Source organism: Dendropsophus ebraccatus, chromosome 1, assembly GCF_027789765.1.
Source record: "Dendropsophus ebraccatus isolate aDenEbr1 chromosome 1, aDenEbr1.pat, whole genome shotgun sequence".
In the NCBI taxonomy this organism is placed as follows: Eukaryota; Metazoa; Chordata; class Amphibia; order Anura; family Hylidae; genus Dendropsophus; species Dendropsophus ebraccatus.
The window spans coordinates 91,163,111-91,189,891 of record NC_091454.1 but is presented as its reverse complement, the minus strand read 5'-3'; the positions used below and the strand labels follow the sequence as shown (position 1 = coordinate 91,189,891).

The window sequence follows — 26,781 nt, the reverse complement described above, 5'->3', positions numbered from 1 at the left end:
GTCTAAAGGCCGTATTACACACAACAATTTTCCAGGGGAAGTGAGTGCCAAACTGTCAGTTCAGAGCTCGCTTCCTTCTTGTTCCCTGCTTACTGGCTGTGCCATTACATGCATAGACAGTGAGTGGGGAGGAGCGTGGGAGCTGCAGGGAAGCTGCTTGGACAATCCTTAGACTGTCTGGATGGCCGCTGGGATAAAGATTGGTGAGAAACAGAGAAAGCCTATCTTCTGTTAATTAATTAAATGTAAGCATGAACAGAAAGGTACAGGGTTGTTGTTACACATTCGAGGGGCTTAACCACCCTGGGCTTTTGCAGCCCAATAGGAAGACCTTTGAGCTTTATGTGATTATTTGCATATAAAATAAAACAAACATATTTGGGGACTAGAGAGGCCAATTTACATGAAAAATTTATAGATTCAGAATGAGGAGATGTTATCTACTGTGTGCATGATTTACTGGCTAAAAGCACACTGACAGGTCTGCTTTAACGATCATTTAAAAATAAAGAAAAACATTCTTCCTTTCAGAGTGCATAAGTTGATCACGGTAGCTCCAGCAACTGTTGTTGACAGTTCAAGTGAACTCATGTTATAAGGTTAGTAGTATGTAGTATTTAGTAGTATGTAGTATTGACAGTTCAAGTGAACTCATGTTATAAGGTAAGTAGTATGTAGTATATAGTAGTATGTAGTATTGACAGTTCAAGTGAACTCATGTTATAAGGTAAGTAGTATGTAGTATACAGTAGTATGTAGTATTGTACAGTACCCATTGAAATATATGTGTGCAAAGTAGAACTAGAACTACAATCTGGAGAGGTTCGACACTCTGACTATTAAAAGGCCATATTCTTATAGGTCAGCCCTTGTAACAGTGTTTGGAAAACAATTATTAATTCTCTAAACAACTTGATAGAAGATAACTCAAACCCTCCCTTTAGAAAATTCTAGCTATACCCTCCTTGCAGATGGAGTTAAGGTGCAGAAATGAGAGCAGGGCTGATATCCAGTGAACAGGAAATACATTAGGCCAGTACCCCCGGGAGCACTGAGCTCTGAAAGCCCTGGTTTCCCTAAGAGCCCTTGGCAGGGAAGAGCTGGCTGCCCTTTGTTTGACGAGTACACGTGGCCATGCAGGCAGAGAGCAGCTGCCTGGAGCCTGGCATACCGCTGAGCAGCAGCAGTAAGAGAATCCACAGCACATTTATAGGAATAAGTGTACTTGCTGCTAAAACCCCTTTAAAGGAAATGTATTACTATAAACCACAGACAAAATACTAAACATAATAGTTCCAATGTTTAAGTTGAGAACGAACCTCAAGATGTATGCAGGAGGATATAAACATATATCATATAATTGAATGTCAACATATGTTCCTATGTAAAGAAAGGCTAAAATCAAAATGACAGTTACAAAACATTATCAGCATTGTCATTATCATCATACTAAGAATAATGTTAGTAATTACCATTATCAATATCATCATCAATATTGTAACTGTGGTGATAGCAGGGATGTATATAAGAGGAAAGTTGCAGTATAGAGTCCTATGAGATGAAGCCTACATCATGGCAACATGATTAGCATATGCCCAGATGACTACAGTTTAATTTCTGTGTGATATGGCCAGCTGCCATCTGTGTGGCACGGTGAGACTAGGTTCGGGTTCGTACGAACCCGAACGCTCGGCATCAGATTCCCGCTGTCTGCCCGCTTCGTGCAGTGGGTGGATACAGCGGGAGGACCACCTGGAAAACCAGGATACAGCCTATGGTTATGGCTGTATCCCAGTTTTCCAGGCAGTCCTCCCGCTGTATCCACCCACTGCACGAAGCGGACAGACAGCGGGAATCTTTTCCGAGAGTTCGGGTTCGTACGAACCCGAACCGAACCAGGTTCGGACCATCATTAATACTAACATCATTTTATATAATGATGATGAAGCATCAGAGACAGTGGCATAGCTATGGGGATTACAAAGGTCCCAATTTAAACCAGGCCAACATGCCAGGGGGCCCATCGGCCCCCTTCACCCTCTGCTGTCATTCTTTAGTTCTTTCAAATCTTCTGTTAAAATGACGCTGCAGTTTTCTCTACTCTCCTATTGAACTGTACCAGCAATTGCCAATACAATTGAATAACCCTTGCTCCCTGTCCGGTCACTCTGCGTTTCCTCCTGTGTAATGTAGAGCCAAGCGATTAGCTTTGCCTACATTACACAGCATCCATACTTGACCAGAAGTGGTCAGAGCACAGACCAGAGCAGGAACCAGGAGCAGTAAGCAAGAGGTCCAAGCTAAAATTTTGCACCAGGGCTCATGAACCTTTAGCTTCACCCCTGATCAAATAATACTCAGTATAACCACTATGCATAAACTCTTAGAGTCCTACTAGGGAGATTAGGGGCTGTAACCTAGAGTGTGAACTGTAATGAACTTGAGTTGCACTGCGCAACCTTTGTAGAATACCATCAGGTTCAAAGAATTAAAGTGCACTGGACTGAACAGACAGGCATTGTGCTCTGTGAAAATCTAGAGCACAACACTATAGATGCAATGTGAGGGGACTTAATGATGCAAGGGTTTTGCAAGGTGCTATGTGCCTAGCAATTAAATAAACAGCAGAAGCATAACAGGGAAGGAGTTATTTATACAAAGAACTGCTTTCCTGACCTTTATGTGTGATGAGAGAAAAGCCTTGATTTACCTTTTGAAGAATAGTGTGAATCGTCAGGCAAATTGGCTGATTTTGCAGGTACACAGCCCAGACTTTCTCAAATGCTTTCCCTCTCCCCTGTATATACTAAGCCCCACTTCCTATGTTTTGTCCTGCTGCAAATGATTCTAGAAACAGATTTTCTCTTACAACAGGCCACGGACAGCATATTACAGAGAAGTGATACACCTAGTGTCAGTGTGAATGTGTCAGTGTCAGTGTCAATGTTGTTATAACTTTCAAAATCTAAATCAACAGTAGATGTGATATAAAGCAATCTGCAATTTCCATTCATTTTTTTTTTTTTAGTTATCATAGAAAACACGGCACTTCCTGTTTTCTGACTCTTTTTTTCTCAAAGAGACAGAAAACAGGAAGTCCTACGTATCCCAGGCCATCTGAGCACTCACAGAGAAGGCAGTCATGTCACTGTTGGACACATTGTGACGTGACTCTGTACTGACCAAAATCCATGCTAAGGGTACGTTCACATTTACTGGATCCGCAGCAGATTTCATTTAAATAACTGAACACAGCATCAAATCTGCACCATCAAATCTGCTGCGGATCCTGTAGGTGTGAACTGTGAACTGTCTGAGTGATGTATAAAAGTACTTTTTTGGGGGACTTGTGTAACAGTCATAGCGAGTACTTATATATTTACAAACAGCGCTACCAGTCCTATTACACTGTGTGTACAGCTGAAGGGGCTAGCTGGTAGTGATTGGTTCCCTTTAAGGGTGCGTTAACTCGGACAGGATCTGCAGCAGATCCGCAGCAGATTTGATGGCCCAGATTTGATTTGCTTTGAATATGCGACTTCAAATCTGCGCCATTACATCTGCTGCAGATCTGCTGCGGATCCTGTACGTGTGAACGCACCCTAAAGAGATTATGCTGCTGCAGACCCACAGCAGATCCACAGCAGATTTGATCTAAGATAACTGAACACAGCATCAAATCTGCTGCGGATTCTGTATGTATGAACTCACCCTTAGGCCAGGTTCACACATTGTATGACACCAGCAGTCACAGAACGTCCGGTGTCAGTGAAGTTTATCCTAACTGATACTGCAGTACTGGCTGGGTAAACTTCAATTCTGGTGAATTGGGATGCCAGAGCTGCACTCTCCATTGTGTGATCTGTCAGGCTTGTGTGACTGTTATTCAGTGAATAGTGGCCCCACAAAACTGACATGTCAGTTTTTCATGCGGCCGCTAGGGATCCCGGTCGGATTGTATACTATGTGTATACGCTCCAGCCAGGATTTCCTCTTACTGCAGTACAACGTAAGTTTTGACCTATTCACGGCCATTGTTGCAAATCGGCAACAAAGGACATGATTAATACAAAATTTACATTGTGTGAACATGGCCTACAGCAGTATTGTTTGGTCCTCATGCATAGAAAGATTTTGTGTGTGTGTAGGGGGCTTGTGCTCTTGATCTTTTAAAAACCCAGCAATGGCCCCGCCACCTTCTGATTTAACTTTGACTATATTGTGGTACAATAACCGAGCTTCTGGGGCCCCCAATTTTAAGTTTTGCCCAGGGCAACACCTGGCCTAAAACCGGCCCTAGGGCTATGTTCCCTCTATGTACTAATAAGCGCAGACAACGTCTGTTGTCAAACAACGGCCAAAATGAATGATCATAACCATTCATTTCAGCCGTTGTTTGACAACGGCCATCGTCTCGGCATATCAGTACATTGTGGGAACATAAACACTATACTGCCAAAGGTCCACATTGTATCCCAGCTAAACACACTCCTGCTGTTATGCTTTAAGTTATTAAACATGGAACTGTTAAAAGAAAAGGGAGCATGTAGGATATGGATTGCATTACAAACCCTGAAACTTTATAGGCTCAATCAAGAATTCTGTGAATAGCTGTTATATATTTAGAAATATATATATCTCCCACTTTTAGGCACAATGCACATCCTCTCCTTATGACATGATGTGATGCACTGTATGGTCCTGTAACTGTGTCCTGTCACACAGAGCAGCAGCAGCCTGGGCTTGGCTCCGCCCCCTTCCATGTAACATACTCTGCTAGCAGACGCTGCCGCTCTGCACACACATCATCTGGCCTGCCCCTCTCCAGACGCTGCTGCTGCTGCTGCCACTTGCAGATTAACTCCTTCCGGCCAGTGCAGCCAGCCTCGTATAGCAGCCACACAGACGCCAGCTGGCCGCATCACACCGCCTCTGACCATACACTCAGGTATCTACCCTGCACCTACAGCTTTCCCATTCCTAGTATTCATCTATTGCTCCCCTCTCACTCTTCCACTGCTTCTTCTTGGTTCATCTGCCATTTCTTCCATACATGCACCCTCCCATATATAATGCATATACATATACAGTACCTATATCTCCCTACCTCCCTCCATACCCTGATAGGTGTACCCCGTATCTGTCCTCTATGTTTCACTGCTATAATCTACTGCCAATACCTATAGCCCCTCTTATATAGATCACCTATCACACAGGGTTATTTTGTTGCATGCTGTCTGTTGCTCTGTCTTATGTTTGTTTTTTCCCTGTGATTATTTGTAGTATTTTCCTTTATTATTTCCCTGTCTGGGTAGCCATTTTATTGCTCACCTAGACCCATTGCTGGTCCCTCATTTCTAACAAATTGATCTAACCACATGTGACTTAGCCTCACTTGTGTACATGCAACATGGTGTACTTTACTCACAACCTATGTGGGGGTACACTAGAAATGCCGCTGTATAATAGACTTCATTCTCTGCCACTTTCCACTTACATGGACGGCTTTTATCACCACTGCAATAACATCAATAACGATGATGAGGAGAATGATGATTATTATAAGGGGATGGCAATGCTCATATACTCTTAGCTATTCTCTCTGTTCTTACACTGCTGTTCATATATATGACACATGTATGTTTATCATTTTTTTGCAGACGCCTTGATAAAGGTCCATTCCAGATTGAAAAGTTGGAGCCATCACTTTGGAATATTTTGCCCTGTTTCTACTATTAAGGTTTTCTCTGAGGACGCTTAAGCAGGAAATATAGACTACTGTCTCTTATATGAAATCTCTTTGGGCCTATGGTGTTGTTTCCACAAAGCATGTTAACAGAGTACAGAGTCTGGTCCTATTGAGTTAAACATCTAAGCAGCGTCCAGGGCTCAGTGGGGATTCTGGTACTCCTACAGCTACGGAATACCTCCAAATTCTCTCCTAGAAGATGCTGCAATGAAGGTTGCGGCCAGCATTACCATGCACAGAAGCTGCTGCTTTCCTGTCATCTGCCTCCTACTCTTCACAGCCGCCGGTAAGGTCCTCAGCATCTTCCTACCAAGCTATGGAGTAGGGTAGTGGTGGGAACAACACAGCCAGCAATCTTACAGCAGTGATATGATCTCCTAATATAAGAACCTGCTGTGCCAGGATGATGTGTATGAGAGTCAATAAGGAGGCAGTCAGTGTATGCATCAGATATATTGTATGTGCTACTGCGAATTATCCCTCAAGATACAGTATATAGGATCCAGCTGTATGTGCAGTGCCCGGGAGTGAGTTTCAGCACTAAGGACAGCTCCTATAGCATGTGACCCATCTGCACCATACACAGTCATAGCAAATGCCTATAGCCTATACTACGCATACATTGAGCTTTCCTTACTGCCGCCATAACGTTTCCTATCAGCAGTACTGTATAAGCTGTCACAATGTCGCAGTTTATCATATATAACACTGCGTTCTGCTTTGTAAGAAGAGCTCTGAGTGCTGTGCCATGTGTGATACATAAATAATATAATAATATAAAGAAGGGAAGCAAGATGTGGTATTTATAGTGTTTATTTATGGAGTGAATGATGATGGGATCTGGCTTTCCTGTGATTGTACAGGTCTTTACACCTGCTGATGTTGTGGGATTAGCAAGTGATTGGCCATCATTACCCTCAGACTCTAGGTCCTTCATCCACTTCTAAGACTTAGGATGTGTTTACACAGAAAGATTTATCTGACAGATTTTGGAAGCCAAAGCCAGGAATGGATTCGAAAAGAGAAGAAATCTTTCTTTTAAGACCAGATCCATGTTTATAGTCTGTTCCTGGCTTTGGCTTCCAAGATCTGTCAGATAAATCTGTCTGTGTAAACGCACCATTAACCATGTAAATAATCTTGTATTACCACTAGAATGAGCACAGTAACAATTAATACATTATGGTGATCCAGTCTAATAAAGTAAGTCAACAACTGTAACTAATAAAGGTACTTTATAAATCCCATCATAGATCTACAGTTGTTTATGGATACTTCATGCAATGCTCTATGGGAAAACTATATTTAAATGGTATTTCCTTATTAAGCTGATCACTGGGGTCCTGAGCCCTAGTACCCTTACTGATTCAGGGAATGGGGACTCAACTATCCCATGCAGTGAATGAAGCACTCACTCTACCTACTGCCTGTGCTTCATTCTTTATGGGGCCAGTAAACAGCTGTACATAGGGTGGCTAAAAGGCTTCCTGGAGGTGACCCAGGGCCAATAATCTGGTGAGTAGTTTGAAATCCCTAGAGTCCTAGGAGTGCAAACCTTGAGGTGCCTGTACTCACTGAGGGTGAAAGCCAACCTTCTCTTTTATTCATTGGAGTGCACTTACCTCTTTTTTCCCTTTTCTTTCTGGCTAGGCAGTATAAGAAATTTTTAAAATTCTGGTGAAATGTCCAGACCTGATTTTTATGCTATCACGTGTTCACTATCAATCTTTGTCACTTGGGTCTTACCAGGACATGGTTTCCATATGGGAAGTACCTTCTTTAGTCCTTAACTCCCTAGACATTGGATGGCAGCCCCAATAGAAGTCAGAAGAAGGATGGGCTTTTCCTAAGCTTTCCTTGCAGGACCTTTTGATATAAGGCTGGTTTAACACTGCGTTTTTGCAGTCCATTTTTTTTACCTGTTTTATGAAAAAAACCTATGAAAAAACTGATGCATTTGTGTGCATCTGTTTTGATCCGTTTTTCCATTGACTTCCATTATAAAAAAAAGGGATCAAAAAACAGATCGAAATGCATCAGTTTTTTTTAGCGTATGCAAAATGGGGTCGACCACATTTTTGTGTGTGGTGAAAAAAACTGATGTGTTTTGATCTTATTTTTATCTGTTTTTTTTTATAATGGAAGTCAATGTAAAAACGGATCAAAACAGATGCACACAAATCCATTTTTTTAATAAAATACATTTAATACATCAATTATAAATACCTTGTTAGCGTACTTTAATAGATAAATGCTGAACATATTCCTGCTAAGGGCATGTTATGGGGTGCCCCCTCCTACTGCTGATATTTCAGGAGAGATTATTAGATTTTTCTTCTCTCTTGGTCTATTCTCTATGCCTCCATTAAGTCTGGGCATGTCTTCACTGTGGCTTTTAATAGAGTTACTTAAGATATAGAGTTTAGTATAGTATCTGCAGATACTCTTATTTATTGTGACAGTAAAAGGAAATCTGTTTGGAAGCTTACGTAACTATTGACACTGTTAAGCTTTTCCTGCCCTCATGCTTAAACAGTATATTCATCATAACTAATCTTTGGTCCTATTTGGAAAAGTAGGATTATCCAGAATGTTTTTTTGTTTTCTCAGTCAACCTGACATTGTAATCCAGGACAGAATGAAAGTGAGCTAGGGGCATGAAGCTATTCTTTTTATTAACCGTACATCTGCATGCCTTACAGTTTATAGCTACAGTAATGCGTTGTAGTCTTCTGCATGTACGAATTATAGACAAGGTCATTGATTTCTTTATGTTGTGAATATCATTATAGAGCTTCATCAACACTAGATATATCAATTCTATTGCATTGACTCTTGGTTGCCATGGTGAGGTTCTATCTATATTCTTGCGTTTCCAAAAATATGCCGCTTGACAAAGGTTATTCTTCTTGATGTTTCTGGTGTTCATCATTATGGTTCCATTTCTGTTTCATTGCTATTTAAATAAAGCATATTGCAGGGATCTTCTGTAAAGCTAGGAATCCTGATTTGCATCTTCAAGCCGAGGGTTATTATACTGACATTTAGTTGTCAGTGATTCTATTTTTAACTATACAATTTAATTGGATAAATTCAATGAAATACATTTTTTATAACCTAATACTATAATTTATTTAACTAAAACATATATTAGACAATATTAACTACTGTAAATTGTAAGCTACATTGGAGATAGACAAAATAGCAGTGGTAAATTTAATTCTGCCCCCTAAGGTTAGGTTCACACACGTTAAAATAACAGCAAAATATGACAATTCACACATAGTATTTCCATCAGTCTTTTGGTCAGTATATTTTGAACCAAAACCAAGAGTGCGTTGAAAGCACAAAAAGCCCATGACTACACAACCTCTTTTTTTGTCCATTTGACATCTGTTTTATTGGATGTCCGTTATTTCAAAATAAAGGACGTTATTGGCCGTGAAATGACAGACGTAAAATAAAACTGCTGTCAAACAACCAAAAAAAAAGGCGTTGTTGTTGTCGTGGCCAAACTCTGCATATTTTGCTATTATAATTTTTCTTTGTCAGTTCCACTCCTTATTTTGGCTGCAAATACTGACAGAAATACAATGTGTGAACATAGCCTATGGATGTAAAATAAGGGGGAATAAAACACTTGTCCAATAATGTACTCCTTTAAAGTCAACAATCTCATGTGCATACATATGAGTGTGTAAACCTAGCCATACTGTGCTGGTTCATGTTTATGTAGCGTATCTTTATCCTGGTAGCTGCATACAATCTGCAAAGTAACCTACATACAGCTGTAAAATCTATATTAGATTTCTATGAATTTTAGCCACAAGTTGACACAATTCCCTGGGTAAATGAGTGCTATATATAGAATTCACAGAGCAATGGTATTCTGGGGAAGCCCGTAATAGCTTGGGATGACTCACAGATTTCACAGCTCTTCTCAAGAACAGTCCATAGAGATCCATATATGTATTGGTTTGCCACAAGTATCTTGTGCTGGCTGTTACAGAATCACTTGAAAATGAATATCATTATATAAGCAAAGCAGTATTTAAGGAAAGAAATAAAAATCAATATTATGTATCTTATTCTGTTGTATTCCAATGCATTTAGATTAAAGGACCAAATCCATAAACCAGGTATATAGCAGTGCTACAAAAGATGCTTTAAAGGCACTGTAATATAATATTCAATATATTGTATCCTCTGTCCAGCCCTGAGAACCAGCAGCAATTTCCCAAGAGAAAAGCTACATTCATAGGGGAAGAAATACTGGTGCACATTATGATATGCTCCCAATCTGACAAGCAACTTCATAAATAAAAAGATCTTATGCACAGTCACCCACTGACTTCAGCTTTTGTTCCTGGGCAAAGGATTAAGGGTGCGTTCACACCTACCGCATCCGCAGCTTATTTTTCCGCGGAAAACCGCAGGTCTGGTAGTGCAGATTTCAACCTGCGAGAAATCCGCGTATGTGTGCGGTTTTTCCGCAGCAAGTTTATCGCAACTGAAATGTCAGTTTAAAATGTCTCTCATTCTAAACTGACATTTTAGTTGCGATAAACTTGCTGCGGAAAAAACGCAAAACGCACACATACGCGGATTTCTCGCAGGTTGAAATCTGCACTACCAGACCTGCGGATTTCCACGGAAAAATAAGCTGCGGATGCGGTAGGTGTGAACGCACCCTAAAGGGGAGGTCCTGGGAGTTCAAAAGGTATTAACTTTTCTCATTCCCTGGCATCCCTTTTCTAGCCCCGTGCCGACAAAGCAAGTACCCTCAGTGGCCGATCACCACACTGTTGTGCCCTTGTTGCTGCAACATTTTGTGCAGATTGCCCACTACAGCTAAATGTGGTCACGATTTTGTATACGCCTTGGCAACATGGCCTACCCCTTTCAGCCATTGGAAACTATCATTTTATGTTGGCACAAGGAAAGAAGTGAAGCACTGGGGAGCGAGGAAAGGGAATCCATTTTTTTGTCTTCCAGGACAACACCTTTAAGCATATTCAAATACCTAGAAAACACAGTATATAGATATTAACTATTTAACTACAGTGAAAAAAAGTCAATGGGGGAATTTATTCAGATTCCACCTTTCATTTTCCAAAGAGTCTGTGAGGAATGAAAGGTGGAATCTGATTGGTTGCTAGGGGCAACTGAGACGGTTTCTCTTTACACCATGTTTGATAAATCTCCCTAAATATTTTTAATAGCATAAAATATATACTGAAATAAAAATGTTGCAAACAGTGGTGTACATAGAAGAGAAGAAGCTCTACACCATAGATTACATTGAGTCTTATTATAGCACCAGGTTTTCTTACTCGGGACAGAAGAGGCTGGTGCTGGTTTTTCCCTTTATTCCCTAGCCATGGGCAAAATCCCTCCGGTTTGCTTTCTAACAAAGAAACTTTTTTTTAAATGGAACCCTTCACAAGTCCCTACTACCCAGTAGTAAATAGGATGGGATATGCAGAGCTTAGGCCTTCCATGAGCCTTATAGCAGCTGCATGGTCTGCCTTAATAGTATGGATGGCTTTTTGATTGAACAGATCTTGCAACAATGTACTAAAATATAATACAAACAAAACACAGAGGATACACAGTTATATACTCAATATGTGTGTCTCCAAAAATAAGAAAGGGTCTTATATTATCCTGTATATCCTTTAGTTTATTACCATGTTACATTTATCCCTTACCATTTATTTTATAGATTATATAGAATATTAAACCCCTTCAAGTGGTTGTCTAGGCTTAGAAAAATAGGTCCGCTTTCTTCCCGAAACAGCACCACTCTTGTCCTAGGTTTGGGTGTACTTTTGCAACTCAGTTTCATTGAAGTGAATCGAACCGAATTGCAATATCGCAAACAACCAGGGGTGATGGTGTGTTTGCAAGGAAGTAGTCGTGTTTTTTCTAATCCTCAACAACCCCTTTTTGGGATGTACCCTTATTTTTCTAAGGAGTGCCATTTTGCATGATTACCACAGATTTTCTGGAAGCAATTTTTGGGCACCATTCCCATTTGCATTGCCCCCCCCCCCCCAAGAGCAAGTACAGTGGAAACCCCCATAAGTAACCCCATTTTGATAACAATAAGTATTTATTGGGAATAAGGCAATACTTTTCTTTTACATTTTACTTTTTTAATTTTCAAAGCTTTATTTTGTCCCCTTAGTGAACTTAAAATTGCAATCATCTGATTGCTGGTATACTACACTGCAGTATTTTTATACTGTCAGTATTGTATTGCTCAGGTAGTTATAACGAGGCCCTGCCTGTGGCCTCTGTATATGGCAGGCCCGGAGGCCATAACTTGGGCTCCAGCTGCCATGGCAACCATAGTACCCTGTTATTGTACCACAATGTTGTGCATGGGCTACAGGGAATACCCTCTCCCTCTGTCAGCCTTTTAGGAGTCATGTTGATACAGAATGTTGCATCTACCAGGTGAAATTGCCAAAATGTATACTTGCAGAGCAGCTGTATTTGCAGAGCCTACCCAATCACCATGACAGACCAGTTTACCCGGAGGGTTAACTACATTGCTGCTAGAATGTGCTAATACGCTTTGGAGTGGGAATCTGATAAATTAAAGAGGGTGTCTGGGGAGGATGCTGTTAAGATAAATGTTTAGGGATGGAGTAAATAAAAAAAAATACCAGACACTTACCTTCCTTGTTCCTGGGCTGCATGTAAGGTTTGGACATTTCAGCCAATCAGCAGCTGCATTGGTTTTTATTTACATGTTTGATAAGTCTGAATTCATTTGAATGCCTAGATTTATATTTATCAAGTTGTTTGGTAATAATAATATTAAGTTTGCTTTGAGTGGGTTGTTCCATATGCCTTGTGTTTTTCTTTAATTTATTTCTTCAAACTGTTTTCTGTTTTCTGTTGATTCTTAAAGATATGCTATGACTCATTCTCTATTATTATTATGCTGTCGCTTAGATATAATGTCACAAACAATATTGCATGCTCTATACTCTGTATACTTGTTGGGCTATTCTAGTTCTGTAATGGATCTCAAAGTTAGGAACATACTTGGTGCCTTGTAGGATTTGGAAATGGATGAAAGCATAAAAAGATTTCCAAAGGGGTTTGGCATCAGCCTTGAAAAACACTACACATTTCAAGGCTGATGCCAAACACTCTATATAATAAAAATGAATGTCTGTCCGTCCATCTGTCTTTTCTCTACATCTTTAGTGTCTAATATTAAGTTCAATTTCGCAAAATGCCTCCAAAGAAAACTTGCTTATTTGGCAGAAAATCTCGAATGGCCACAAGGAAAAGTTCATTATGAGCTGCAGAGACTTCTTAGCAAGCTTAGGCATGACTGCAAGATGATTAAATGCAAGGGCTGCTGAGACCCCTCAGGAAACTTAGGCCAGGCCCTGGGCAGCCTTGAAACAAATCTTAATTACTGGCTTACTGTCTTGACTTAGGGCCACACTTAGGAACATAGCTGGATTTCTGCTGCTAGACGATACCAGGCCATTTCCACAAGAGTGGCCCTGGTAAAGATTATGGCTGGCCAAACAGCCCCATTGCCAAACACTGTGGATACAGGCAGGGGTGAGACTTGAGCAGTAGGCCAGGAATCCTTGGAATAAGAAGTCCTTTTTTGTAGATAGAAATCCTCTAGCACAGGGGTGTCAAACTCAAATACACAGTGGGCCAAAAATAAAAAATTGGACAAAGTCACAGGCCAACCTTGATAATTATTGAAGCGCGAATTCGGCGGCCCTGGCACTGTCAGTGGTGTACGTCTCCCAGCACCGTGCATTATGATAAATTACATGATAAATTACTATGACATGATTAAACCCCATCCCATGTAATAGCCAACCTCCCCCAATATTACCCAGTGTAGTAGCCAACCCAACCAAAATTGCCCCACATATTAGCCAGCCCTCCAAATAGTGCCCAAAGAGTAGCCAGCCCACCAAGTTCCCATATAGTGGCCAGCCCTTCCTAATAACCTCATATAGTAACCAGCCCTCCCCATTAGCCTCATAGTAACCAGCCCTCCCCAATAGCCTCATATAGTAACCAGCCCTCCCCAATAGTCTCATATAGTAACCAGCCCTCCCCAATAGCCTCATATAGTATCCAGCCCCCCAAGTGTTCCATATAGTATCCAGCCCTCCACAGTAGTCTCATATAGTAGCCAAACCTCCCGCATAGTCTCATATAGTAGCCAGACCTCTCCCATAGTCTCATATAGTAGCCAGACCTCTCCCATAGTCTCATATAGTAGCCAGACCTCCCCATAGTCTCATATAGTAGCCAGACCTCCCCATAGTCTCTTATATAGTAGCCAGCCCTCCACAGTAGTCTCAAATAGTAGTCAGCCCTCCCCTATAGTCTCTCATATAGTATCCAGCCCTCCCCCATAGTCTCTTATATAGTAGCCATGGCAGGTCAGATGTAATTCAAACTCTGAATTGCCTGGCAGGCCAAAAATAATGGCACAATGGGGCCAGAATTTGACATGACTGCCCTAGCACATAGCAAGGGGTTTCCATAAAATAGTCACCAATCATCCTCCTTTAAATAAGACAATAGGTTTTACTGTCATATACATGGTGTAATGACCAAGCACATTTTTTAAATGTTACATGTTGCCAACATGGCACAACTTAAAAACTTTACTCAATTGGGCCTACATATAATTAAGCAGCACTGCCCAAAGGGGCTCCATAGAGCGCATATATATATATATATATATATATATATATATATGTAATTTACTTTGAGCCAAGGACCTCCTTAACCTTCAAGGACAATGTACTTGATTTCCCTGCATCAGGAAGATATTCAAATTCAATTCACAATCCAAATTTTTATAGTCTGAGGTAGACCTTTTTTATCTCAATGTGGGGCTTAACACTATACCTTATATTCAATATGAAGACTTAGGGGGACATTTATTAAAGGGGTTGGCCACTTTATAGTAAAATTGCTCAGTGTACAGTATTAGTAAGTGTACTCACTGTATATACTGACAGCAGCTCCCTGTGTACCTCATAGAGCTAATATCAGACTCCCCTCCTCCAGGCTGAGCTGCCCTGCTGTGTGGTGTTTTGGTCCATATGATTGCTTACATGGAGGAGCATGTGACCAGGCCCTGCCCCCCAGTGTCCACCACTGAGCCTGTATATGTCTATGGAGAACACAGTGGACAGGGCATGGTCACATGCACCTCCATGTCAGCCATTTTGTGGACTGAAACAAAACAGAGCAGGGTAGCCCAGCCTGGTGAAGGGGAGTCTGATTTTAGCTCTGAGGTACTCAGGGAGCTGCTGTCAGTATATACAGTGAGTACACTTACTAATACTTTGTACTGACCTATTTTACTATAAAGTGGCCAACCCCTTTAAGTCCGGTGTTTTCTGTGTTGGGCTTAAAAATGTCCCTGCAGCGCCGGTGGTACACTGATTTATGTAGAGGCACACTGCCTCAACATAAATCCTGTGCGCACCAGTGTGTGCACCAATGAAACCTACGCCAGCTCAGGGCTGGCAAAGGTTTCCTTATCATTTTTCGGCAAGAAAAATAATAAATTAAACAGAACCAGAGTCCGCAGTCCTGCTTTATTTAATAAACAAGAGAAACAAACATTAGGATATAAGGCAGCTTTTTTTTTGCAGTAGGTGTTACCTATATACTGCACATTAATCCTGCAGAGATCTCAAGCGCTATTTACACTACTAATGATAAGTGTATCCAGTCAGTCATATCAAACATGCCTCCATTCTGGAATAAAAGCTTATGTTAAGCTGCAGAGGTAAATGCCATGAAGGGAAAACTTCCTGAAGTGACTGCAACTGTTCAGTTAACGTAACTGTCATTTATTGTTAAGTTTAAATTCACCGTAGGGTGTTAATGTGCCGGAAGGACAATGCATCTTATTCTCGGCTATGAATGTTCAGTTCACATTTTCTGACTCATAAGATTTGTATCCTCATACAACCTGTACTTTATAACATTTGAATTGTAAAATAATCTCATTTTATTTAATCTACGTTGTGTAAAGAGGTGGGAAACTATTGTGTTCTTTAAGAAATAAATGTGCAATCAATCTTTCACTTCAAGTAGACTATTATTACCACTAGTTTCTCAAGTGTGCGGGAACTGTTACCATACTGAGGCAGATGATTCTTCAAGAAGCATTATATGACCAATATTCAAAAAGCACTTCTTAAGAGGTTTACAGAGAATAGTTTTGCATGAAGTACAAGTGTACCACATCATTTTATCTGCTTCACCAGCAGTCATTGCAAAACCACTGCAGTTCATTGAAAATTGTGTACACCTTTGACCGTCAGAACTTACTGGCTAAGACCGTGGTCACGTTCTGTAGAGGTAGCCTAGTACGCCAGTCTTGATAAATGCCCCCATTGTCCTATTGAAAGATGCCACTTTCATTAGAAAATACCAGTAAAGACTTCTTCAGATACGCCCAAGCAAAGGAAAAATGATTCACCAAACTGGGCATCTGGGCATCTGTACATGGGGCGTTGCCCCATATACAGGTGGCTTGCAATGCATGTTTTGTGATGTCTACATTTTACAGTTTACATTAACTTATTCTAACAGTTTGTGCTACCGTAGCTCTTCTGTGGACTTAGCCCAGGTGGACAGGTTTTGGCTTTACATTTACATCAGTATGCCTTGGATGCCCATCACCTTAATGCTGCTTCACTGATTGTTCTTCCATGGAACAGCCTAAAAGACCTGCATTTTGGAGGTTCTCTGACCCAGCCATTAAGCCATTACAATTTGGCCTCTGTCAAAGTCACTTAGATCCTTATACTTGACCATTTTTATGTCTCCAGCACATCAGTTTCCAGACTGAAGAATGGTTTCTTTGCTTTTTAGCCTATCTATGGTTTTAATGTTATGGCCGATGAATGTGTATGATTATTAAAATTCTGTCTTCAAATATCCTTTTTTAAATTCATGGACACATTTAGGACAAACCCATCTATTTGTTGTACTTAATAGTAACAACTTAGCATATACAATTTATCAGTTTGTCACAGTATAACAGTTTATTAAAGCAATTTGTTAGGCACATCCTTGTTAGCTTCCTGACGTTCATTCACAAAGTGGATGATTTGCTGTATGATGGTTTATTGTGTTTAATATAATGAGAACACAGATGCTATAACATAAGCTATTCACTAATATATTAAAACTATAAATCAGATGCTGAAGTTACAAAACACTGCCTTACGCTTTTGATTTTGACAATCCGAAAATACATTGATATATTGATTTTATTGAAGGGTCTGTATGCATTTTATTGAAGTGCTGTATGCATGGGGCCAGTGAAGCAGCACATAGGGACCCCACTGATTTGAAAAAGAAAACACTTTGGGGGAGATTTATCAAACATGGTGTAAAGTGAAACTGGCTCAGTTGCCCCTAGCAACCAGATTCCACCTTTCATTTTCCAAAGAGTCTGTGAGGAATGAGAGGTGGAATCTAACTGGTTGCTAGGGGCAACTGAGCCAGTTTCACTTTACACCATGTTTGATAAATCTCCCCCATAGTGTGCATTTAGATGCTATTGATCATGTATGCTAAAGATTTACAGATATATTCTGCCATAGAAGCAACATGGAGGTTGTGTAGAGCAGATGCAAGAGATTTTGGGAGGTACCATAAATCTATTTTCATGTCCAAGACTCTATACACAGCCATAGAATGATCTCAATGGCACTGGTTGTATCTGACAAATGCTGGCTGTAACCTAGAGTTGACATTCTGCTGGAATGGATAGGATCACGGATACCCCTGAAACTGTTTATCACGTCAGATGCAGCAGATAATAAAAATTGCAGTTTGAGAAGGGGGAGTCGAAAATGGCAGACAATAATGCTTTGTGTTTTGAAATATTAAAGAGGTTTTCCTGCTAAATTTATTGATGAGCTGTCTTCAGGATAGGTTATCAATATCAGCTCAGTGAGGGTCTGGCCCCTTGTGATCAGCTATTTACCAGAGCCACAGTCCTTGCATACTCAGTGAAACAAAGCGGGAAGCACAGAGCTCCATACATTGGGTAGTGGCCTTGCTAAGGTATTGCAGCTCAGCCACAATTAAAGCGAGAGGCTTTAAGCCCATCTCAAGATAGATCAGTTCACTGAGGTTAAATCAGGTTACAGATGCCCATTGGAGAGGGTATGTGTGCAGTTGGTGAAGAGATCCAGCGGTCATGGTGCACATGGCTTTGTTTACTATTTCAGATATTTCCCAAATGGGCTAGGATCAAACTAGGGGGTGTAGGTAATGTGTAGGTTGGGGGACACCTAATGAGCACAATATTAAACAATTTAATCTGTCCTTCACTAGGAAGTTCTGTCCACGAGCCACAAAAACTCTGAACTTTAGGAAGGCAAAGTTTGATCATCTTAGAGAAGATCTCAACATTATAGACTGAATCACATGAATTTGCATCCCCAGCTATCAACAACCTCCTTACACAACTATACTTTATTTATCGGGCTTATCTGACCCCCCTGTGTCTGCATCGCATGGGACGCATCCCAGCACCAACATGCCTAAGTGTCAGGCCGAGCCAGCAGACTTCTGGCATATGGTTTCGACCCGCCCATCCATTTCCTGCTTCTGGGGAGAAGTCACACAATGTTTGTCATTAATAATTTCAATTCCAGTCCCCGTATCCCGCTATATGTCTTTTTGGGCTTTTGGATGACGCACCCTCTCTGAATACTTTTAAGAGAGACCTTGTTTGTAGCGTGAAAATTTATTGCGATCAGATAGATGGACCCGCGTCCTCCTAATCTTACCATGTGGAAAAAACAGGTTAACAGCATAGTGTCGTTATTTACATAGAAAGTGTCCTAAGAAATTCAATAATGTGTTGGACCTGTGCAGCCATTTCTCATTAATGACACCAGCCACAGTAACTGTACCGCCTAGAATATGAGCTCTACCATAAATGCATATGCATCTGGGCCACAAATTATATGTGCAATAGCATTACCACCTCAAGTGGGCAGTGGAAGAAGGGCCAATGCTGAAGTATGTATGTGCCTCCATTCCTTTACTACGATAACACACAGTTATGGACACTGGACCCTATGTTGGTTGGGATATATTATGCTTTGTTTTTGTATGACTAACCCATGATGTTTGATGACACTACCTCATGTAGCCACATTGCCTTATTATATACTGCTTTATACTCTGTATTATCAGTGATGTGTATTTGCTATACTTCTCCCTAAAGTGAATGTACCATCAGGGAATGTACCGGCGCAGGGAAGCTGTGGTCCACTGCTTCAGCCCCGGCCTAGTACCCGTGGATAGAACGGCACCGTACACGGGAACCGGGTCGCGGTTCAAAAAATGGACTGCTGCACCGGCTTCTTTGTGCCAGCGCCGATCTATCCGTGGGTCATCTTAAAGCAAATGTACCTGATGGTACTTTCGCTTAAATAAAACCGAGTAAAAAAAAAAAAAAAAACTAAATGGAACTTTCCTACTTTCTCACTGTTAGAGTTACATTTCTTATAGAAATAAAGGGCCAGGAACAGGAGAAAGCCAATGTGGTTTATTAAATATGTCAAGGAGTCAATAAATAAACAGAAAGCATTGCAGCTACTAAACTAGGAAGGCAGGGATGAAGCATTGAAAAGCTACAGGGGAAAAAAATAAAATATGTATGAAAACAAATAAAGGCAGCAAAGCTTGAGACTCATTGCCAAAGAGAGCCCAACAAACCCTAAAATGTTCTGTAATTATATAAATAGTGAAAAATTAAATGAGGGAGGAATTATAAAGGACCATGAGTGGCCCTCTATCCATGACAAGAACTGTCCAGAGTAGAGATGAGCGAACTGGGTTCGGGTTCGAGTCGATCCGAACCCGAACGTTCGGCATTTGATTAGCTGGGGCTGCTTGGATAAAGCTCTAAGGTTGTCTGGAAAACATGGATACAGCCAATGACTATATCTATGTTTTCCACTTAGCCTTGGGGCTTTATCCAAGTTCAGCAGCCACCGCTAATCAAATGCCGAATGTTCGGGTTCGGATCGACTCGAGCATGCTCAAGGTTCGCTCATCTCTAGTCCAGAGCAGTAGAAAATTATCACAAAAAAACCTCTCCTGCTCTGGACAGTTTCTGTGACAGACAGAGGTGGCAGCAGAGAGCACTGTGTGAGACTGGAAAGAATATGCCACTTCCTGCAGGGCATGCAGCAGCTGATAAGTACTGGGAAACTGGAGATTTTCTTTTAGATAGAAATCATTTACAAATTTGTATATCTTTCTGGCACCAGGAGATTTTTCTCTGGAGTACCCCTTCAAATGTTTTTGTTGATTCAGCTGTCCGTCTTGCTGTACTAATTGAGAAACAACTGTAAGTCAGTAGTGATATACTTTATGGAAACAGAAACCAAACTGCTGTTACCTCTCTGACAAGATGGAATGGAGATAATTTATCAAGCATTGGAGGAAAAGAAAATTATATGCTTACTCATATGGTAGTTTGTACAACATAATACTCCATATTTTTTAATCAAGTCTCAACTTATAGACAATATTTGATTGATTTCCTTTTCTATCCTAACAGAGTGCTTCTCTGGAGACAATGATCATATGTTGACAGTCCGTGAGAAGAGGACCGGGAAGCCCAGATTTATTTACAGTCATGTACAAAGTATTGAAAAGAGCTTAGATCTGGAAAGACAGAAAATGCCGGAACATAATTTTCATTCACCGACCCACTTGAAAATCAGTAAATATATTCACCCAAGGTTTGTAAAACCTGCTTTCCCTCGATCAACTCATGAGCAAGCGCTGAATTTGTTAGCCTCAGAGGATCCAGCTGTTGAAGTAGAAAATCTTGCTGTTCCTCAATCAAGTGTGATTTTAGTGGTAAGTGTGTTCATTTTTATGTACAGTTTGACTTAGATTAAAAAACAGGTAAATATCCTAAAAATGGGTATCTGCAGTTGTTACCTATTAGGTTTTATGGCTATATTATTAGCCTGTGTATAGTGGTGAAAGCAGAGAGCTCCTGCAAAGTGCATCTCTCCATATAAAATGGGAATAATGCCAAATTACCTAAGGAGTGTAGTAGGCCATTTCCCCTGCCAGAGCAGAATGTTTGTTTATACATATTTACTGCAAATAAATGTCAAAAATCTTCATATATGCATAATTATTGCTTGTATTTACCAAAAACAAATGACATCTAGAGACTGATAATCCTGTGGATAAAACAGATCACTATGAAGAGGTGATGTGTCACAAGGTTCTGTCATAAGTTCCATTATTATGTTTGTGGATAATTTATAGTGTGCAACAGGGTTAATATTTCAGAATGTATCTGCTATATGGAGAATCATTTAGCTTCCCTAGATAAGTGGTCTAACCAATTGAAACAGCTATTCACTATTTCCAAATTTGAAATAAGCACTTGTGGAGAAGGGATCCTCTGTCTGCCTCATATTGCCATTTCTGTGTTATCAAAGACTTTAGAATAGAAGGATATATAGGTAGTTATATCATATATGACAGCTTATAATGAGTCAACAATGCAGCCAGGGGATATGCAAAGCTAATTGTATGCTGGGCTGTATAGCTAGAGGTATACCCAGTAGGAGCACAGAAAAATTATGATCCCACTGTATAGAGCTCTAGTGAGACCACATGTGCAATTCTGGGATAATAAATGAAAATCTTGTCAGTTCTGTGACATGCATTCTGGTGACATAAATAAAGGTGTTGCCTTGTCCGAATGTTCACGTATTGTATTGTAAAATTCAAGCTTTCTACATCAACTTCAAAATGACATCATGTGCAGGATTTCAATCAATAACATCTTCAGAAGAAGAAATAATGTATTGAGAAGAGACATTAAAGGGGAGATATGATCAACTTATTTAAATATATAAATGGCCCCTACAAGAAATATGGGGAAAAGATGTTCCAGGTAAGAGAAAGAAGGTTCAATCTCCGGAGGTGACAAGTCTTCTTTACCATGAGAACAGTGAATCTGTGGAACAGTCTACCCCAGGATCTGGTCACAACAAAAACAGTAGAGTGCTTCAAAACAGGCTAAGACCAAAATAACAAAAATGCTTATGTAGGAATATAGAATTTACCCCTCTATACATCCCCTTCCCTTTACCCATCCCTTCTTTCGTTGAACTTGATGAACATGTCTTCTTTTAACTGTACCAACTATGTAACTATATGGGTGGCACCTGGCTACTTACAAAGTAACTAACTACTGGGGGAGGCACTCAAATACCTGGGGGCACCAGCTACCTACAGCGCGCTCCATTCCACCTGGCTACTACTTATTGGAGAAGCACCTATTTACCTACTGGGGCCACATATCTACCTACTGGGGGCAACTACGTACTGACAACCCCTATCTATCTAATATGGGACACTTGGCTACCTACTGGGCTGAAACTTCCTAATGGGGGGCACTTGTCTACCTACTGAGGCACTAGGAGGGGTATTACCATAAGGGGCACTTTGAATAGGGAAAAGGTGAACAATATTGAAAAGTTAAAGGTCTAAGATTCGGCGGGAGTCAATGGATGGGAGAATCCATCATGGCAGTTTGGGCAGGACAAAGAAGAAAAGTAAGAGTCACTGTATGTAACTTACATAATCACTTATACGGTCTGCAGAATCTGTGTATCTATCACTATATGTTCACTATATGTAATATTGGCTTGTCTCAGGCACCCACCCATTAAGGTTAGTTTGGGGGCAGGGCAGAAATCAGAAGTAACATAGAAAAATACACAACACAGGAAATATTATGCTGCTAAAAGAGTAGTAGATGCTTGAAACAAATGTCCAGGAGATGTGGTTGGTAAATCCACAGTAACTAAATGCATAAAAGCCTAAGATAAACTTATATCTCTCTTGAGATCTGAGGTTAAAGTGTTCTAGTTCTATTATTTTATATTTTACGCATATAATTTGCAAACTAAAGCTCAGGTTTTACTGCTGTTTTAGCATCTTTTAGACAGCTGTGCAAAAGCTGAATATTTACAGCCAATAATGGGATCATATCCTGTCAGGAATGGTTTTTACAATGGTTTTATTTGTGAAAGGTTTTCCTACTTTTTTTTCCTAAACAAGTGCAATCGGTAGTTATAGCGTAGCTTGTAAGAGCGACCCCTCCTCAGTATCCTTTCTAAGCCTTCTACAAATAAAATGATTAGTTTGACAGTGGCTCCACACTTTACATATATTATGGCTTGGTAGTTGTATTCTGCATGGGGCATGATTCTAGATGTACAATAAATAAACAGTGGAGCATACTCTAGCTGCTATATATAAACCTGAGAATTGATGAGAATACAGTGGAAGTATCATGTGTTATTTAGCTGCTGTATTTTAGCAGTTGGCTGCCTATTTAATTAAGAAGCCAAGCTTTAATATCACAATTTACCATCATTATTCATTCACAACAATACAAAGCAGTTCCAAACCAGGATTAATTAGCTGTGGCATATTGCAGCTTTCTCTTATATTCCTAGGAATCTACGTTTAGTTAAAATTTAGTTTCCAACTCAGCCGCTTGTGGATTATACATTTGATGTATCCCTAGTAATAGTAAATGTTGGTGTATAATAGATTTGTGGAAGTCATAAGAAATGGTTTGGAATCAAAGTTGTAACAGTCCACTGGAAGACTAAAGGGCCCTTTAATCAGACACTTAATTGGTCGTTTGGATCATCTGACCTGCACGTGCAACGACAAAATTAGAGTTTAAAAAACAGGTAAAAAAATAAATACAAATTTTATATATATATATATATATATATATATATATATATATATATATAGCTGTTTCCAGGCTTTCTGCCGCCTGAGGCAAACCTAGGCTGCCGCCACCCATGATTGCAGACACCCCCACCCCCCACGCCCCCATGATTGCAAACACACAAACACATAATATTATTCTGAATGACATGTAAAACAGATGAAACAAAGATTCAGAAACAGCAGAATATGTGATATAATAAGTTACTGTATAGTAATGGGGAGGATGGAAAACACAAGGGATGACAGAGACTGCAGGGAGCATGAAGGAATGAGCAGGGCAGATGTGGGCACATACATGCAGCACTCTCTGCCCGGGGAGAGAGGGGTTACAGCTATGGAGAGATTACCCCCACAGTCCTGTCCTCTGATGCAAGCCCCAGCCTGAAGTGGATCTGCTATGATTTGGAAGGTGAGGAAGACTTTCTGGGTCAGAAAACAGAGCCGTAGACCATGCTATGCAGACCATGCCCCTCCTCCACTCGCTTTCCCACCCAGTACAGGGAGCTCTTAAACCAAAGCTATGCTCTTAAACCAAGTCACAATGTCAGGAACCGGACAGCAGGACAAGACAACACAGTGAGCCCTAAGCTCAGCCCCGCCCACTGTCCTCTACCTATTTGCCACAATCCGCCCTAAGATGGCGGCGAGCAACTGGGCGTCAGTCCCTGCACTGGCTAGGTGGGACACAAGGACAAGACAGACAGACAAAACACAATAAAGAATGGTCGACAGTCCGGGTCACAACAATCGGGCAGCAAAAGTACAAAATCACAATCCAAAGGCAAGGTAAAAAAACAGGCAGTATGGTCAGGGGCAGGCAGCAAGCAGGAAAGGTCAGAAATACAAAGCAGAGTCAGAATAAACAGAGCAAGAATAGCAAACACAGAACCAGGCAGAGACAAGCTCAGTATCCGGCAAAGATATCCCAGACTGAGGTAGTTATATAGGAGGCCAGGGTTCTGATCCAGAACATAATTGGACCATCCCCCTGAACTCCAAGCACAGACAGCTGAGAACAAAACAGATCCACTGGCAGGAAGACCTGTCAGTCACAGCAGAACCAAAACACAGATTAACCCTGACATGGCCAGACAGAACTCAGCAGGTAAAGTCGGGTGTGTCTCTCAAGGTGAGCAAATAACCAGTGTTCACACACTACAAAACAAAACACAGAAACAGAATGCAAGAAAATCAGCACCTTCTCGGCCGCACAGCATGAGCAGAGGGACGCATGACGCTCCGCAAAGATACCATCCTGACACACAATTTTTGAAAAACTGTGAGCTCTTAAACCAAGTTACTCTTAAACCAAGGTACCACTGTGTATGTATATATATATATATATATATATATATATATATATATATACACTCATCGGCCACTTTATTAGGTACACCTGTCCAACTGCACATTACCACTTAATTTCTAATCAGCCATGGCGGCAACTCAGTGCATTTAGGCATGTAGACATGGTCAAGACAATCTCCTGCAGTTCAAACCGAGCATCAGTATGGGGAAGAAAGGTGATTTGAGTGCCTTTGAACGTGGCATGGTTGTTGGTGCCAGAAGGGCTGGTCTGAGTATTTCAGAAACTGCTGATCTACTGGGATTTTCACGCACAACCATCTCTAGGTTTTACAGAGAATGGTCCGAAAAAGAAAAAACATCCAGTGAGCGGCAGTTCTGTGGGCGGAAATGCCTTGTTGATGCCAGAGGTCAGAGGAGAATGGGCAGACTGGTTCGAGCTGATAGAAAGGCAACAGTGACTCAAATAGCCAACCGTTACAACCAAGGTAGGCAGAAGAGCATCTCTGAACGCACAGTACGTCCAACTTTGAGGCAGATGGGCTACAGCAGCAGAAGATCACACCGGGTGCCACTCCTTTCAGCTAAGAACAGGAAACTGAGGCTACAATTTGCACAAGCTCATCGAAATTGGACAGTAAAAGATTGGAAAAATGTTGCCTGGTCTGATGAGTCTCGATTTCTGCTGCGACATTCGGATGGTAGGGTCAGAATTTGGCGTCAACAACATGAAAGCATGGATCCATTCTGCCTTGTATCAACGGTTCAGGCTGGTGGTGGTGGTGTCATGGTGTGGGGAATATTTTCTTGGCACTCTTTGGGCCCCTTGGTACCAATTGAGCATCATTGCAACACCACAGCCTACCTGAGTATTGTTGCTGACCATGTCCATCCCTTTATGACCACAATGTACCCAACATCTGATGGCTACTTTCAGCAGGATAATGCGCCATGTCATAAAGCTAGAATCATCTCAGACTGGTTTCTTGAACATGACAATGAGTTCACTGTACTCAAATGGCCTCCACAGTCACCAGATCTCAATCCAATAGAGCATCTTTGGGATGTGGTGGAACGGGAGATTCGCACCATGGATGTGCAGCCGACAAATCTGCGGCAACTGTGTGATGCCCTCATGTCAATATGGACCAAAATCTCTGAGGAATGCTTCCAGCACCTTGTTGTATCTATGCCACGAAGAATTGAGGCAGTACTGAAGGCAAAAGGGGGTCCAACCCGTTACTAGCATGGTGTACCTAATAAAGTGGCCGTTGAGTGTATATATATATATATATATATATATATATATATATATATCCATAACTTGTACTGTAAATTTTCAAAATAATTATCTCTAGTGAACCTAAGGTATTGTTTATTATAGTATTGTGCCTCCAATATGTTCCTACATGCACACTAGATGATCACTTTATTAGATCATCTTTATTAGAAACACCCATTAGTAGTGTGTTGGACTTCCTTTGGCCAATAGAGCCACAAAAATTTATTGTGACATAGATTTCACTAGGTAGTGAAATTGTTCTGTAGGTATATTGGCCCTCGTTGACAAGGATAGCCTATGTCTTCTCAGAGATGCTCTAAAAGATTAAGACTTGACTGTGAAGGCCAGGGAAGAAAGGAAAGCTTGATGTTACAGTATGTTCCTGGAACCAGTCCATGGCTATATGACACTTGTAGCATGGTGCATTGTCCTGTTGAATGTGCCATTTGGCCACAGGGTAAACAGATGGCATCAAAGAGAGTCAGTAGGTTTATGCTACCTTATCTAAGGGTAGCTTAATCAGGTGACAGAGAAGCTAAACAGAATGACGTATCCCTCTGCTTACCAGCTGATTGGCAGTTATCTATCTATGCTG

At 40.8% G+C, this 26,781-nt stretch overlaps 1 protein-coding gene across 2 annotated transcripts in view; it reads left to right on the top strand.

The window, feature by feature from the left end:
- The first annotated feature begins 523 nt into the window (after nucleotides 1-523).
- PTPRR (protein tyrosine phosphatase receptor type R) overlaps nucleotides 524-26,781 on the top strand; it is a 118,763-nt gene continuing 92,505 nt past the window's right edge. The window contains exons 1-3 of one of the 2 annotated variants that reach the window (XM_069955920.1): nucleotides 524-599; nucleotides 5,661-6,035; nucleotides 20,373-20,677. In XM_069955920.1, coding sequence (XP_069812021.1) covers nucleotides 5,957-6,035; nucleotides 20,373-20,677 — 384 coding nt within the window. In that variant the 5' untranslated portion in view covers nucleotides 524-599; nucleotides 5,661-5,956. Of the gene's footprint in view, nucleotides 600-4,824; nucleotides 4,949-5,660; nucleotides 6,036-20,372; nucleotides 20,678-26,781 lie in introns of those variants that run through there. The other variant, XM_069955919.1, reaches the window with a different exon arrangement.